This window comes from Phoenix dactylifera, chromosome 9 (assembly GCF_051530095.1).
Source record: "Phoenix dactylifera cultivar Ajwa chromosome 9, Ajwa_hap1_PhDact_Kaust_v1.1, whole genome shotgun sequence".
Taxonomy (NCBI): Eukaryota; Viridiplantae; Streptophyta; class Magnoliopsida; order Arecales; family Arecaceae; genus Phoenix; species Phoenix dactylifera.
The window spans coordinates 28,641,622-28,659,129 of NC_143198.1; the positions used below are offsets into that span (position 1 = coordinate 28,641,622).

Sequence of the window (17,508 nt, forward strand, 5' to 3'; positions counted from 1 at the left end):
TCCTGTGAATCTATTGATAGGATGAAGTTATCCAAAAGTATTTGCCCATCCGACAGCGCAGAACGCCGTGGAGCTCATGATCTCATTCATGTCTTGTCGATTCCTCAACCCACTAAACCAACCCGTGTACGTCACCAACTACGACCGGTAGGGACCTGGGGGCGGAGATGGCAGGGCATAACCGTCTTTTTCCCGTCAAACTTCCCGACCCGATAAAAATTACCGACCACGAAGAAACGCCCGCACCGAAGAAGAGCCCGAGAGCTACGGCGACAACGGCAAAAAAGAGAAAAAAAAGGAAAACCCTAGACCAGGTCCGACCCTTTTTATTTTGTTCCCTTAATTCATTTGTGATTTGTTGTTATCGAATCTATGCTAGATTAACTGTCGATTTTGATCCAATCTCGGTTTCGTGTTTTTTTGTTGTTCTGATGCTTTCTTATTTTTTCTTATGAGATCATAGGAGGTTGTGGTTGGATTCTTGGTCAATCGTTGAATCTGATTTGTCACTGAATTTGAATTGCATGTTAATATTAGCAGCTGCACGTGATTGCTGGCAGTGATTTTAGGTGCTGAGTTTTGATCTCGTTAGTGCATATGGTTTTGATTTGGGGTGGCTTGATGTTGTTTGTTTTGGGAGTTTTCAGAAATCAAAACTTCAGGGATTTATTGTATTGAATTTATTGCTGCGATGGTTGATGAATATTAAAGTGACCCTGGTAATCTATGAGTAAAGATTCTTATATTCTTTCTTTTATAAAGAGGAAAGATTTTTAATTTCTGTTTTTGGATAATGGAAACCAAATTTGGATTTGCAATCTCTATGCCATGGTAGGTTCTTGATAAAGAATCAGATCTCTTTTAGTGCCAAATTAGATGTAATTGAACAAGAGAGTGGAACAAAAAGATACATGTTTAGGAAAGAAAAGGGCTATCTTGAACCTTATTAGATACCTCCAACTTATGGTAAAAATAGAGAAGAAAACATGTTTTGGCTTTGACATATAAGCAGAAGATGGAGAAGAAAAGATGGGGAAGGACAAAGAAGAAGGACCACGACAGAAGAGGAAGAAAGAAGAGGAGAGTATGGGGTTGCATAATTTTTCAGAACAGAACTTTGTAATCTTTTAGTCTTGCAAAATTTAGGGCTTTATAGAGCCAACATACAAAGGCTGTTTAAAGCATAAATATCTACTCCTGTTGACTCTAGAAGTGACTTAGTCCGTTACATTACCAATTTAGTAACTTTTGACTCGAATATGACTCTTTAAGATGATAATATCTTGATTTCCACTTCAAATAAACTAATGAAAAAGTATATGCAATAATTTAGCATAGTTTTGGATTAGCTATTTCTCTGTCAAGAACTTGATATCTTTTTCACTCTAATGAATATCGAGAGAAACGGTGCTTCTAGCTTGCATCTTTTCACTTCCATGCTATCAAATGAAAGTTGGGCAGCTGATCCATCTTAAAAAAAAACCAGATGCTTATGGTTAAGTAATGAAGTTGGAGTGTCTAACTTACAATGCTGAATTTTAGGAGCAGGATGGAATCTCCAAAATAAAGGTTATGATGATGGATATGAAAACAAAATTAGATATTTTAAAGATCTCTTTGGAGAAGGCATGAGGTGTGCATTCCAGCTGCCTTTCTTTAAAGGCTTCAACATATTCTCGTGGTGTATGGACTCTAGTGCACGAATCTCTTGATGCTGCAGGCAGATATGAATTTTCAGTGCATATGCTACAAGCTGAATCATCAAAATAAATTGTCAAAATGACCTGGCTCTTGACGGCCATCAAAATGCATCATATTAATTTGAGGTCATTTTGGTCATCAGATTTTGTTCAATATTCTGTCTAATCAGACAGGATCTCTATAGAATATTTATTTCTAATTTTAGTGATAACCAATTCATAGAAAAGTTAGTCTGAAATTTTCACAAAATGTGGGCCCCTCACTGCTTCAAAGATTATTGAATCAGAACAGCTTTAGATATTTACTTTGTTTCATAATTTGGCAATTTATAATTGTCGACAAAAAAATCAACTTGTCATGAATTCTGGTATCTATGCATATAGAAATTATTTAGCACATTTATTTCATTAAGGTTTGTTGACTTTCTAATATAGATGATTTGACATGATTTTTTTATCTTGATAACATTGAGAGTTTGTGTAACTTTACTTCTGTGTTTGCTTAACTAATGATTGGTCCCTCATCTTCCAGAAAATTAAATAGTGCCTTTCCATTCAAATATAATGGTATAATCTAAAGATTCCTTATTTTCCTTTTCCTTTGGTATTTTCACTTGAAAGTTCACATAGTAGATTTGCCATCCCAGTAACTGTTATTTAATTTTTTTGGTTACTTATGATGATTGGTATTTGGTAACAAAGGCAAGTTTGTGAAAACTGATTTTGTCTGATAGATATCCTTCCTGCAGTTGTAAGCAAAGCAATATACTTTTAGATGCCCAATTTTACATTCAAATTTAAGCACCATTATGCAAAAGTGAGTCAGCTTAATGGATGATGTTTATGGACAAATAGAGGTTTTCCCAGAACACTTCCAGGCCACAAAAGCATCTGATGACTGTCTCCAGACAAGGGACTCGGTGACTGATTATTCACTGAGGTTTAAATATGTCTCTGATAATATGAGCATATTTAAAATCCATTCACCTTTTATGATATTATAGCATCTCTGTTCTTTTCTACTACAGACATCATAGCCACTCGTGGGCTGTAAGAAGAGTAATGAGAGCTGCATCTTTGCTGAACTTGTTTTCTCTGCCACGTCTTCCTTGGTCATCTGGCAGTGATGATGATGATAAGGTTAACTTGAGAGCGGTGCATCCATACATGCATGCCTGCATGCACATATCTTTTGTTCTAATTGTTGCTGAGTATTTTATGTCTTTGTTGAGATGGTGGTTTTGATTTTGCAGATTGTACTAACTAAAACGGAAGTAGAATCACTCCGATCAGAAATCACAGATTTGGAAGAAAGAGAAGCTCATCTGAAAGCCCAGTAAGTTCTACTACATCTTCCTATTTGTACCAGATCAAACTCTGTGTTCAGTGGCTTTTTTGGGTATTTTGCTTTGCCTAGTCTGGATCTTATCTTTGTGTACGGGCCTTTATGGTATTGTTCTGAAATTCATCTTTGGAAGTGAATGTTTGAGATGGGAAGGCCAGTTTGCTGTTCTCTCGGAAATATTCATCCTTCACTTCCAAGATTTAAATTTGACACCGAATTTTCTTTTACCAACGATTTTAGGTGTTTTAGCATCTTATGGTAGTGAAATTGGATGTACCATAGCCACAGTATCATTTTAGTTTTTTTCTTAAACGTAGATAAAATTGGTGTGTGTCTGTGATTTTATCTCCATTCACCTTGGAAAGCTGAGTACAGCTTAAAGTCATAAACTATAGTCTTATGAACTGCATGACTTGTAAATAGATCCCACCCTTTCCTTCAACTTGGTGTATTCTCTTCCTTCCCAACAAGTACCTCTGTAATGTTAATTTGTCATATATTGGTCAAAGCCCAGCATCTCAAAGCCATCTTGATTCTTCCCTTGTTGTCTGTGGTTCCTCATCCCCTTGCATCCATCATGGCTATTGTGCCAGTTCTAGATATTGTTGATTGGAACGATGTCTCTGCCATCTTTCTCTCTTTTCTCCTGAAGCCACTTACTTTTCCATGTTGTGAGGTGTCATATTTTGCATTATCACTTTGGCGCCAAAATGACCCTACTCCCTCCATGGTGACTTCTTGCCAACCAAATATCCAGTTTTTATCAGTTTAGCTGCTCACTCTCTTGTCATTTATGTTATGTCCAGGTTGGAACATCTGGATGAACTTTTGAGGTTTGCACGGCTTTCTGGGTATCTGTATATTCGAACGGTACTGTCCCCATATCCTCAGATTGATTATCTTATTCTGCAATCATATATGTGTTCCACTGTTGTGTGGTAACTAATTATTTGTCTTCCACCTATTTACATAGAGATGGACACAACTTCCGGGAGAACCACCTATAATAGATGATGAAGAAGTTGATGATTGGCTTCCCCGCTTTGTTGTTCTTCAAGGGTCGTGTATCTTCTATTATCTCAAATCTACAGGTATCCTTCTAGGGAAAAATAATGTTATTTTTCTTCAACCTTGTCATGCATTGAGGACAGCCATGTTTGAAGATCTTGGACCATCGTCAGTGGTGTTAAGTGTGAGAAGTATATTAAAACACTAATTATCTTGTAGGAATTCAGAAAATCAGATGATTCATATATTATTGAAGATGTCTACTACCACTTTTATTTCCGAAAAATTTTGGTGGCGAGGTTGACAATCATAAATAAAATGTGAGGAGATATGAAAAGGAGAGAGCAGTCGAAAGCTCTGGTATAAAATATGCTTCTGAGTTAGGTGTGCGACACTTCCAATTAGCAACTGTACAATGTGGTGGACATCCTATAATATTTCAACTGAAGCCTTGTGATGAAAATAGTTTTAGATTGATGGCATTAGACTATTAGGAATCAATATTGTTGCATTTGCATTGCAATTGCAAATATCCATGACAGATCCCAGAAAAACAATGTACCTGTTATTGATTACCAGGCGCAGCTTGTTAACTGGTGCGTTTAAAAAACTTTTGATGCAGATTTGAGCCCTCAAGACTCAACATTATTATCTGATGTTGTTGAAGTCGGGTCGCTGCCACCTCCGGACTCCACATTATTATCTGATGTTGTTGAAGTTGGGTCACCGCCAAGCTTCAAACAAGAAGATGAACACAAAAGATACGCATTTTATGTTTTGACCTGTGATGGATTGCGATTTGAATGCTCAAGTGCTTCCAAAATACAGGTTTATCCTTTTTTTAGGCTATTAGTTGTTAGAAGCATGGCTTTTCAACCTCCAAGTTTTCTTTCTTTAACTGCGATAACTATAAAGTGATGCATTCATATTCTTCATTAGAACACATACAAATCCAAAAGTAATTAAAATGAAGATAAAAATGTAAAGGTTGTGCAGTGTTGTGTTTGTAGTTTGTAATATTTGGTTAGGACCACATACTCCTTTGTAAAATAACATATATTACCATGCTTAGGTTTGTGAATTGAGTCCATGCATATCTATCTCTACCCCAAAAGGTGCTGATCAAAAGGTCAATTTTTTCTCTTCTTTTTTGTCATGACTCATTCACTGGATTAGTTTTCCCCTCCTCTACGATGATAGTATTTATGAGAGTAAGTTTCTTTCCCCATTTCGAATCAAGCCTAATTTGGACCAAGCCAAAAATGTACCATTTCAATCGGCTTGATAACCTTGAATCAAACTAAAATCAATTAAAGCATCTATCAACTGGAATTAAAAGTTTAACGTGATTCTAACAATTTAAATTATCCACCAGTTGAAGCTTAATCATGAAAAATCGGGAAAAAAACTTGAAATATACAATTAGATGTATCATCACTCTACAAAATGCGACATCCCAACCTGGCCATCACAAGTTTAATGTAGTATCAGCCAATGAAACATTTACTTTGCACTCAATTTTGAGCCTTATTGAGCCAAACCTGATCAAGCCTGAGAATCCAAGTTCAAACTTGGCTCAACAAACTCTGAGCCGAACCTGATTGAGCTTATAGTTGAGCAGAGCTCAAGCCGAACTGAAGCTTTCTCAGATCAAGTGGCAGTCCTAATGCTGTCAGAACCTTTGGAGTTTATTTGATCTCTACTGTTGGTTGATATTCATTTTATATTTTATCCTCCATGGGATAAGAGCGGAGTAAAAAGTTGTAAATAGAAAAAAAATGTAACGATACTCTCCATGTCAGTGTCTGCAAATCTATCATTCGTGAGTTTAAATGGGACCTCTTGGCTTCAAAATTTATCTGAAATTTAACAATACCAACAAAGGCACATCGTTTCTTCCTTTGAATTTTTTGCTCCTTCCCGTTCATCAATAACTGAGGTTTTAACTTTTCTCGCGTGTTATAAATTATCAAATTGATAAGCCTTACTTATGATTACTGGCTTACATCACCATTGGATCACAATGGATTTCAAGTTAAAAAATTTACTCCGAACATATTGGTGTTGAATATATGAAAACAAAATGCTCTTTTGGCTTGTTTAAAGTGCCAACTGCATCAAGCACACATTTAACACATTTGCAGTGACCATTCATTCTCTGGTTAACTTGATTAGATATCTTAATATACAGCGTGGTAGTAATGTAAATGTCATTCTAGAAACTGAACTATCTTTTCCTACTTCCAGCTTGTAATTCTGTTAGTGTTCTCTGTTTTCAGGTGGATTCATGGTTGGCAGCATTAAGAGCTGATTGCAAGTTTGTATCTGAGACAACCCCACAAGACTAAATAAAATCATAGCAGGTGCATGTGTTGTGATCATTGTAAATATGTTAGTGAGAGCTTGGATTTAATTGTAATTTTTTATATTATTGTGCAGTAAAAGTGTTTATACAACTAGGCATAACAATGTAATGGTCCAGATATCTTCACTATTTTATTGCAAGCATATCCTTTTCTCCCAGCTGTGTGAGATATTTTTTAGCAATAGTTACTTGTAGGAGACACAGCATATACTATGAAGTGTTCTGGTTGCATTATTTCATTTGCTAACAAATCTTCATATACTTTACATTTAAAAATTTGTATGGTGGAACTATGGAATGATTAAGATGTCAAGAATTGGTTTACTTGTTGATAATTGGTCCATTTTTAGCAGGGATTGAGAATTAGCCTGTGTTCTGTTTACAGCTTTGTTGCGCTAGACTGGCATATCCATTAGTGATTGGACAAAACAGGAGGATAACACCTGAAAACCTAAATTAAGTTTCTGTTGATGATTGCTCGATAATAGGAAACTGACATGAGAATGGTAATGAAGAACCGATTTCTGTCCAATCTCACAGAGTATCATGAAATGATTTTGCAGTAAATAAATTGAGTCGATCACTTTCTTTCTTTTCTTTTGGTAAAAAAAAGGAAAGAAGCGGGCGAGGCGAACCTCACCTGCGTAGCAACCCCCACTGGGCCCCTCCTTGCTGGAGCATGTTCGATTCAGGTCGCAAATTTCCGCGTGCCCTCTCCACCTATGGTTATCCATGTGTGCGTATGTCACCCCAGCACCACTTCGGTTGCCAGCGGATCAGTAGCATTCCCACCAACAGCGTTCAGGCATGGGGCATCCGGTCTCCGAATTTAATCGACGCCCGTGCGTTTCAAACCGAACCATTCTGGTGGAAGACAGGCCCCGTTCCCACTGGGCTACCACCTCAGTGGTATCACTTTCTTTTTTGACAGCCATCTCAGAAAAGGGAAACTTATGATGTGTTCTGCTTCACAATTTGCACACATGCAGTGTGCATGCTTTATAAACCCAAGATCCTTTCACACATGGACTATTAAAGATTCCCTGCATAAAGCCTAACCCAGAAGAAGCATCAACAAGAACATTGCTCTATATCATAGATGCACTTCTTTTGGTCACTCTTTAACTTGGTTGGAGGGACCGCATCTAGAGGCTTTCTCAAATACAGGTTTTTTCAGTAGTCTGCCCATATATTTGTTGATACTGGTTTGAATCCGAAGGAAAGTCTTTCAAGATCTTCTGTGAGTTTCCAAAACAGCAAATTTTTAAATGCAAAATGGTCCGTAAGTGGGGATTGTTTCCATCAGACTGGAACAATTTCTTGTAACTGGGGAGAAAATGGAATCCAAACTTCAACTTAATGGAAAACATGAAATGTCCAGAAAGAGGTGGACAGAATTAGTGCCCCGAATTTGAAAATTAAATGTATATTATATCTCAGAAATAAGGGTGATTTTCACCGATGGTGTGATTAGACTATAATGTGCTATGTTTTTCTTTGCGAAGAAGGCTCTTGATTTGGTAGGTTAGGATAACCCTGATTGGGTTGAGAAAAAGAATCGATCGGATATAAAGGAGGCTCTTGTTGCCGATAACCCAAGTTAGGTTGTGCCTGTTGACCCGGGCAGAGGACGGAAGAGTCAAGTGTCAATTGAGACGGTTGGATATGGCTTGATCAATCGGTCATGGCTGGAATATGGCTTGTTTGACTTGATGTTGATTGCATCTAGTCTTAGTTGGATTGGATTTCTTTATGACCGGTATGGTCTGATCTTGTCTCCCCACAATCTTGTTCTAGTCGAGGAACCTACATTTTCCGATCGTAGCTTGACCGATTCTAAAGCGAGAAAGGCTTAAAGCCATATCATTATTCCATGCTTTTCTAATCAAGAGAAATCCTATAATGACATCCATGTTCATGATTTTTTTTAATAAATCCATACTTTTCTTGAAACTTCATGCCGTATACAGATGTGACTCCTTGACGTCGGATCTTTTAAACACTGGATTTGAAAAGGAATTTAGATGCCTGCTCCCTTTTTCTCGCAATCCAATCCTCTTGATTTGCAGCAAAAGATTTTCAATTGCTTCCGAAAATTATAGGCATCCAAGCAACTGGTTGTCACCAAAATTTGACAAGCTAACTTATGCTAGCTAGTGCCTATCGCTCTGAACCGGATGTAACTTTGTTACTTTTCATACTGGTCTTCAAAGAAAACACTAAATATTAGTCACAACATTAGCAAGACATTGTTGCAAAGTTTACCTTAAAGTTTCCCATGAATGATTTTTTTCTTAAACATAACCACATGAGAAATAATATGACAATTTATAGGTCGACAGATACTCCTACTAATTGTGAATCATTACAATCTCATAAAGGCAATTGGCTGTGCTTTAAAATCTCATAACATCTCTCTTTTTACAGGCTTCTCGAGAAAATTACCTAAACTTTAATGGCCATTGCAAGTGGGTTCCTTGCTATATCATAATGAAAAAGAAGAACTTGGTCACTTGGTAAAATATTCCATTGTAAGAGTATTTCTCCATGCAGCAAACAATAAATCCACAAAATATTGGTGATCCAGCTACTTCTCGTGATAGTCCTGCCAATATTTAACATGCACGTACCCGACTGGTTGAATGAAACTCTCGCATTAGTTGACGACCGATCTAATGTTGCAAAGCTTTACTTAGACGCAATCCACCAACAAATCCAGCCATCAAATACAACCTAAAGCATCTGCTCTAATTAAAGAGGTAAGATCAGAACAAGAACTATCGTTCCAAACTGCTTGATGGTGCTCCACGCATGCATAGTTTTACAAGAAGTCAGCAACTTAATTTGCTTCCTCCATAATATGATGACATGAGAAATTAGACACTATAGCACAATGAGTCCTCATATTTCGAAACGTCGATGCCAAGAAAGATCATGGCCAAAATACACCATCTTGATATTAGGCTCTATACCAGTGCTATCCTGGTATTATTTTGATATGCTCGGTATGGAGGCCGGTTCGACGTACCAAATTTAAGTGTGCCCCCATCTTTTAGATAATTTTCTAAACCATATGTTTTTGGCCAAGCTAAGTTGATATCCCGGATCATCTCAATACCAGGTCAACAGATGCTAAACCAGCATCCCCAAAAGGTTTGGAGCCCCGAACCGATTTGCCTTTAAACCGCGCCGATTCCCCCCGCGGCTTCCGCGGACGACTCGGAAGAGCAGGACCACCGCATTCTAGATACCTAAATGACCTAAATACCCCACATAATGCCCCCGCTAAACCCTACCGATTCTTGTAATTTATAAAACTTCAGGGGTAAATAGTAACAAAACGCCCCAACCGTTGCCGTGGCATCTCACGGTGGATCCGATCCTTCCGAAAGCTTAAACCCCAGAAAGGGGACCCGCAGGACCAGAGCCTCCGGATTCCAACCCTATCATTGGCGGCACTCCTCGTGGTCGAAAATGAGCTCCCAGGTATACCGATCGGCTTCCCGGACGGTGAGGGCTCTCCTTTCCGCTTCCCGGAGCTCTCCGCTCTTGTCCGGTGAGTTGCCGTGGGCTCTTTACTGCTTCCTTCTTTCTTGGAATCTGCCTTCTTGGTTCTGGATGTCAATTTCCGATGTTTTGTTTTGGATTAAGTGTTGATTTGGATTGAAATTGGAGGCGATCATCGATGGCTACTCGTGGAACCACATTGCATTAGGATTTGTTTATTAGACTGCACTCCAATGGTTATTTTTGTGGTTAATTCTATTCCGTATTGGTATGTTCGATTATGCTAAAAAGTCGACAACTTGTTTCAGAAATTCAAGCTAAAATATAGCACAAGAAGTAAATGTAGGTTGTCTTCTGGGTTTATTTTTTGAAGGATTTTTTTTTAATAGCATTAGGGTATGAGTTCCTCTTACAATCATACCAAAGGTTATAAAAATGGCTGTTTGAATGACTAATCTGTTGCTTAAATGGCTATATGCAGCCGTTGAACAAATTAGACATAGAGCTGTTATTTTTGCTGATTGGTTGTCTAAATGCTGTCCTATTTCTAAATTGTTGAAGGGCTGCTCGTTTCCTTTTGTTTAAATAGTGACTCAGTGATATGATAAAGAAAATAGAAATTTTGCTAACCGCATGAATGGCATAAGATTAGTTAGTGATCCCTCGGTTAGATTGCAAATCATTCATGTGTCAACAATTCCGACTTAAATTATGTGAAATGTTTTTCTGTTTAGAAGGGCGAACCCTTGCAGCAGCTACAATAACCACACTTGGAGGAAAGGTGCTGTCTGTGCCCTCATTTTATGAGAGGGCTGATTATAAGAACTCAACAAGGGGACGGATTTCTGGTGTTCTTGCTGTTCCTGCTGCAGGTTGGTCATTAAATTTATCCATTACATTGCTTAGTATCTCTTCTGTAGTTTATGTTCAATATTAGGTTTAAGGACTTTCACTTCTTTGGTAACTTGAAACTTGAAATAGTATTTTTTCTTTTTAAGATTCTATAGATTCATGATTTTATTTGCATATGGCTCGACATGTCTTTATAATTTTGGTGGAACTATTGTCGTTCAAGTTATTATTTTAATGCTGGTTCCCTTTCTATACATTCAGAGTCTAGACCATGGTTCGCTGTATCGGCCTGAACTGGATGATACAGGGTGTACCAAACCGTACCATTACTTGGTGCGGATGGCATACCGACATTCGATTCGCTGAAAAGACCCCATACCGTACTATACTGATACAATGCTAGTGTGACATTGGTACGGGGTCCAGTACCGAGACGGCAAACTTTATTTTAGACTCGTCCCCACATTGTTTTCGTGGCCTTATAGAGAATCATTTTTTGTATTTGGTTTTGATCTTACAAATGCAGGTATTTTAGGGAGTGATATTATAGTACTGTATCACTTATTGTTGATTTGAAATTTTTATTTCTAGTTTCTAAATTTATCTTCATATTTACATTGAACATTTTTATTTATGTGTATACACTTTCTTTATGTCTCAGCATACATGCTTCAAGGCCAAGAGGCATCTGCTGCGGAGGTAATATCACCACTTAATCATTGTTAAAATTTCTTCTCATTTCCTTAAACTGCAATTTTGTATCACAATTAAATGGCCATTTACCAACTTTTTCAGCCCGAACGCACATTCATTGCAATTAAGCCTGATGGAGTGCAAAGAGGACTGGTAAGATATTTGTCTCTTGTGTGTGGGTAGAGTGGAGCTAATATATGGGCGCCCACAGAACAACCTAATTTGACTCAATCAACATAGTCTAGATTGTGCGTTGTATCGCTCCTACATGTTGTCTTTCACATTTAAATGAATTGTTTGCGTTTGTTATCTGTTGATTTTTCAAGGAAGTGGTACTTTCTTTTTATAATAAAAGAAGATATGAAGTGCATGGGCATATTTCTGACCATAAAAGATATATGTGATTTTTCTTTAGTCAATTACATTTGTGCAGTCTATATTACCAGTTACAGTGATCTTATGCTTGTCCCATGTGTTAGAAGATTCATTGCTTAGCTTTACAACAATGCTATTTTTTTCTTGTTATTCTGTTGTCTCCTTGGTGCTGGTGATCATTGCATCTTTACTAAATGCTGGTGAACTTCATTGCTGGTCCTTGGGAGCTGTTCCTTTAGTGTTAGCTTTTGAAGTGAATAAAACTGTAATCTTTTAAAGAATCTACGATCAAAATGCTTCCCTTTCCGAGGATGATAGAATTCACCAAGTTAGTCTATTGATTTAGATTACTGATGAGCTTGATATCTTTCCCTTGATTCATTTTTATGTATGACATGTAAAGGGATGGTTGTTTAATTAAGTTATTTGGGTTTATAATTTCTGTATTCAGACAGCTGAATTTTTGATCCTTTGTGTTCTATTACAGTACACCTGATAATGATTGTATTTTTCAGATTGCGGAGATCATATCACGTTTTGAACGCAAAGGGTATAAGCTTGTGGCCGTTAAGTTGGTAGTTCCTTCCAAGGAGTTTGCTCAGAAACACTATCATGACCTCAAAGACAGACCTTTTTTCGATGGCCTCTGTGACTTTCTTAGCTCAGGCCCTGTGCTTGCCATGGTAAGAAAATGTGGATATGTTCTTGTGCTATAAAGATATTGATGTAAAATACTTGTCTATTCTCAAGTAAATAAATTGGTTCTTATCTAGGTTTGGGAAGGAGAGGGAGCTATAAAATATGGCCGAAAGCTAATTGGTGCCACAGATCCACAAAAATCTGAACCTGGAACAATCAGAGGAGATCTTGCTGTGGTTGTTGGAAGGTATTTCCCACAAAACCTATTTGGGATCCTTTGTTTTTCATAATTTAGTCCTTTATTTTTGTTAGGTTTGAGTAGAAATATTCTAAAATATAAACATTGAAGTATTTATTTTTTCATTATCCTTTGTAGATATGACATGTCTGATTCATTTCAATCAGGTTGGGTGAACATCCATCTCTCTATCCTGGCTAATATTTGAAAAAAAAGTGTCACTATATGATATTCAAATTGAAAAGAATGAATGAAGTTAAGGAAACCATTCATACCTGCATTATCATGGAACCAAGTAGTTCAATTTGCAGGGTTATTATATTACACATTGCTTGTAACTTTTAGTAACCAAGCTTAAATTATAATTTGGAAGAAATCCATCAATGGGTTGTAATTTCAGTCCTTTGTGCTGGTACTGGTCAAAACAGGTTAAATCTGTTGAAGTCTTGCAAAGTTAACTAGGAAAAACAATGAAAAGCAAAAAAATTTCTAAGGAGCATATTTTATATCAGGGAAAAGAAGAGTATCAGGCTTGTTTGGCTTAAATTATGTGTTGGCGAAACACGATTGTTCCAATTATGTTATTCATGTAAAAATATGTAGACAGATGTCATCAAGTCCAAACATCACCACAAGTCAGTAGCATGGTGTTAACATGTTTAGAATGTTTACTAGAAATGTGGCACAAAGTGGCAAATTAGAAGACCATTTTGTGGGAAGAGTGCAAAAGTAGAGTTACCTTAGGAAAGTTCTCTGCCTTTAATAAAAGCAGTCTGTTGTTTTTGTGGAGTTCTCTTGGGGAAAGTTGCTTTTCTGGAAAATTAATGACAAAAGGATTCTCAAGTTTGTCTAGGAGAGTCCAAAAAAGTGGTTTCAAGACTTGTATGAGTTTCTCTAGTAAATATGAACGTTTATGGTAGAGGAGTTATTAATCTGGAACATAATGCAGATGGCATGACGATATGATATGAGATGTACCAGCAGAAAGATAAAATATAAGAGGAATAACGTGCACAAGTTGAAAAGGAGTTAAAAAAAGCAGTCCTGCATTTGCTTATCTGCATAAGAAATAAGAGTTCGTGTGTATCTCGGATTTCCTACAATGGAGACACATTTGTTATGTTTGGCACCTGCAGCACTCTCTTGTTGGTTGTAGACCAAAAATGGGTTCGGATATTGGATGTACGCTGTATTTAAATGTATTGAGACATTTTATGGAAGAAAGATGTGGTATTTCAACAGTTAATGGAAATTTGTTTTTTCTCCATAGTTGGACTTCTTAAGTTGGACTAAGAATCAGGATTTTTTTGAGGACTGGGAATTTTATGTATGGAGGTGGGTCTTTGCTTTAAGCATCAAAAAAACTTGCGAGGAAGACATTTTATGTTGCTTAGACTTCATTTTTGGTATGTAATCGCGTGCTGGTCGGTTTTTTATCTGTTAGTTAGCATGCACCCATTTTTTTTTGGTTTTCTTTTCATGTCTGTAGGTTGTCTGGTGTCTTGTCTTTATGTTGGATTGAAAACCAGGACTTGTCATACTTATGCTATATTCATGACTCAGCAGCCTGAGACTGAAAACAGAGTTCAGTTTTTGGTTCTGTGGACCCTGCAGCTTAAATATTGGGCAAATAAGTGATTGTTAGCTGAGCAATCATGTGAACCATTTCTAGATATTGTTTCCTGCAGTTAATGCTTCTGGGCCTTTCATTTCAGTACACGATGCAGAAGTCTGATTCATCAAGAGTGGGTCAGGGCAGGTTTTTGAAACAACTTACTAGGACAGTCGGTGTGGCAATGATAACATCAGGGTGACAATAAATTATGATGAAATATGTTTTGCGAGCAACCTTGTCATTCGATGGTGGTCAAGGCATGTTCTCTTCCAGAGAGATTATGTTCCTGAAACCAGTTTTTGTACTGGTTTCTCTTTACCTGAGAATTTCTTCTGCCAAATCAAAGATCAATAAAATGTAAAAACAGAAACTTCTAGGGAGCCTGTCCATATGCCAAACTGTCTGCATTATACAATTCATTAATCATTTTTCCTGTCAAATTAAATACCGAAAAAATAAAGCCGTTTTGAGGAATGTCCTCATGGAAGCCTGTCTGTATGGCAAACTGTCCGCACGGTATGATTCATAACCAGCACCTAATTGCCACTGGCAACCACAGGTCAAGTAAGTGCGAAACTAAATTCCTGATATTTTACGTAGATTATTCATCCTTGTATTCTTGTGTGCTTTAAAACTTCTAGTATTATTTTTCTGCTTGCCTGACAAAAATCTTTTGGTTTTCCATATTGGCTTATATAACTTGGAAAGAATTTCCCGACTACAATAATTTTTCAATCAAGTGCATGTTGTGATAACCACTTCAATGCATGCTGTGTATTTCTAAACATCAGTTCTGAGTTTTGTGTATGATTTCATTGCATTTCTTTGCAGGAACATAATTCACGGAAGTGATGGACCTGAAACAGCCAAAGATGAAATTGCCTTGTGGTTTGAACCTAGCGAGTTAGTTTCTTATACTAGCAACGCCGAGAAGTGGCTCTATGGAGGCAACTAAGCAGTTTCTTGTTTCTCTGTATTTTTCTAGTGCTCATCAGTCGGCAGAGGTTGCCATACTTGCAATAAAATTTTTTCGATATGTTGGCAGGCAAAATCCACCTGCTGGGAAGTCCTTGTCATTAATAAATTATATTCTGAGATAGGGGTTGTGTTCCTGTCTATCAGGATGCTTCCTGCAGGTTTTTGGGGTTTATAACTTTGGCAATAATAATCTGCACCATTATCATTCAAATAATACTTTGATTGTTATATTTCATCATTTACTTGGTGAGTTTCTGTTCTACATCTTGAATTAGAAGAATGTTGACACCTTACTGCACAGGCCGTGAGCTCGACAGCAGTATGTATGTGCGTAAAACTGCCATCTGACAAAATCTTCATGCGGCACGAGCACCACATAAACAGTAGATTATGGCAGTGATCTAATTTACAGTGGCAAGTTATTTTATGGCCAAGGGATGCATCTAACATCTAATGCTAAGATTTCTGTGTTTTACCCCCTTCGCGAGAAAAGAATCATGAGTTGTTGAAAGTTTGTGCTCTCATGGTTTTATAAATCTGAGGTAGTTGGTTAATGAAAGTCTTGTGCATGGTTTGAGTTAATTCCTAGACAACTAGTAATTCCTATTTAAATCAGAGAACATATGATGCTTGGCTCTTCAGGTTCAGACTTTGGTCACTTCTTTTTCTCTTGTATTATTTTTGAGGTCATTTTCTATTTGAATTCATGTATCTCATTAATGCGGCATCCATGCAGATTTAACAATAGGCCATGCTTTATTAATTTAACCAAATAGACGTTCTATATTAATTTAGCCAGCATCTACTCTACAACTTGATTTCTTAAAAAAAAAAGAATTGGGTAAGTACAGTCAAGTTACTTGTAATATAAATGCTACAGAAAAAAATACACCACCTCTTGATAAGAAGATATTACAGCAGCACTTCCTATTAGTTTCTTTTTTTTCTTTCTGTCTATCCTCTCATGTGGTGTTTGGTTGGAGAGTAAGACCCTGAAAAGGATCTTATGCCAGCCAAACATCATTTATAAAATGGACATAGATTTGGAATAAGCTATACCCGATCAATTTATCTTATGCTTATTTTTGGGGCATGGGCTATCCCTGTCCATCCTAGAATAGACATGCACCCATTCTTTATACCCATTTCACCCTTCAATGTTGTTCCTCTAAAACTAATTTTATATTATTTCTTGTATTACATAATTATTATAATATAGCAATCAATATATTATATACATAAAAATGTTATAGTTCTTCTATGGTGGAATATAATAATATTAATATTATTATACGACATGATATCATATTACGTTATATTATATGAAAGCATAACTTGCTATGACATGATAATTATGAATATATTATTATAATATAACAATACAACTATAATAATATTAGATCTGTTATCATAAATAACCAATTTTTATTATATTACTATGAATTTAACATTATAACATTGTTGGTATGCTATAGTATTGTAATATAACTTTATGCTACAATATAACATTCTAATAATATAATAATAAGATTACTATATAACTTTTTTAATGTTAATATTATATAACATGAATATTATATTATGTTATTATGATATTACTATGCTAATCATGCTAAGTGTTTCATATTAGATTTTTAATATTCGTTGTTACAATATAATATCCTTATACAAAATTCTAATAGTGTACTTCAATAATTTGGAGCAATCTTCGCAGACTCAAATGGTCCCATTTAAACCATCAAATTTTTGTTCAAATATCCAGTCTAGCCCCTTAACTTAGACCAGATCCCAAGTCGGACCATCAAAAAATTAGTTAGATTCGGCCCCCTAAACCTAAATATAAGTTTGATCTTATCTTTGGTCCAAGCCCAGTAAGATGAAGACCCAGCCTAGTTTATCCAGCAACTGTAAACTCATTGTCCAGTCAACAACCAAAAAGCCAGCCTATCATCTACCTAGGGATGCAAATGGGTCAGGTCAACCCGTGACCCAACCTGACCCGAATTTTAGGACCCGCAGGGTCGGGTCGGATCCTAAATTTGGATTCGTTCTATTTTTCGGGTCGGATCGGGTCCACCCAATCTTGACCCGGATCCAGACATGACCTGACCTATTTTAGGACAGCATCCTTTGGGTCTCGGAAGTTAGAGAGTAATAACATCATTTGGGCTTATTTTTTGGGTTGGGTCTGGT

At 36.8% G+C, this 17,508-nt stretch overlaps 1 protein-coding gene across 2 annotated transcripts; it reads left to right on the top strand.

The window, feature by feature from the left end:
- The first annotated feature begins 206 nt into the window (after positions 1–206).
- On the top strand, positions 207–15,529 carry LOC103709541 (nucleoside diphosphate kinase 3-like). Of its 2 annotated transcripts, XM_089925547.1 has the most exons (15): positions 207–314; positions 2,450–2,640; positions 2,729–2,840; positions 2,954–3,036; positions 3,852–3,915; positions 4,019–4,136; positions 4,676–4,881; positions 6,333–6,370; positions 9,898–9,974; positions 10,660–10,797; positions 11,439–11,476; positions 11,573–11,623; positions 12,361–12,528; positions 12,619–12,731; positions 15,169–15,529. In XM_089925547.1, the coding sequence occupies exons 2-15, from the start codon at positions 2,531–2,533 to the stop codon at positions 15,290–15,292; spliced, it is 1,440 nt and encodes a 479-aa protein (XP_089781673.1). In that variant the 5' UTR covers positions 207–314; positions 2,450–2,530; the 3' UTR covers positions 15,293–15,529. The 2 variants fall into 2 exon arrangements, with proteins under 2 accessions (XP_089781673.1, XP_026661391.3); XM_026805590.4 differs by lacking the exons at positions 207–314; positions 2,450–2,640; positions 2,729–2,840; ... (3 more) ...; positions 4,676–4,881; positions 6,333–6,370 and having other exon boundaries at positions 9,835–9,974; positions 10,663–10,797.
- The last annotated feature ends 1,979 nt before the right edge of the window (positions 15,530–17,508 follow it).

Excerpts from the sequence above, each read along its gene's own strand:
- LOC103709541 (XM_089925547.1), top strand. The coding sequence starts at position 2,531 with ATGGATGATGTTTATGGACAAATAGAGGTTTTCCCAGAACACTTCCAG. Across the intron at positions 11,477-11,572 it reads AAGAGGCATCTGCTGCGGAG|CCCGAACGCACATTCATTGC; the intron begins GTAATATCACCA and ends CAACTTTTTCAG. Across the intron at positions 11,624-12,360 it reads ATGGAGTGCAAAGAGGACTG|ATTGCGGAGATCATATCACG; the intron begins GTAAGATATTTG and ends TGTATTTTTCAG.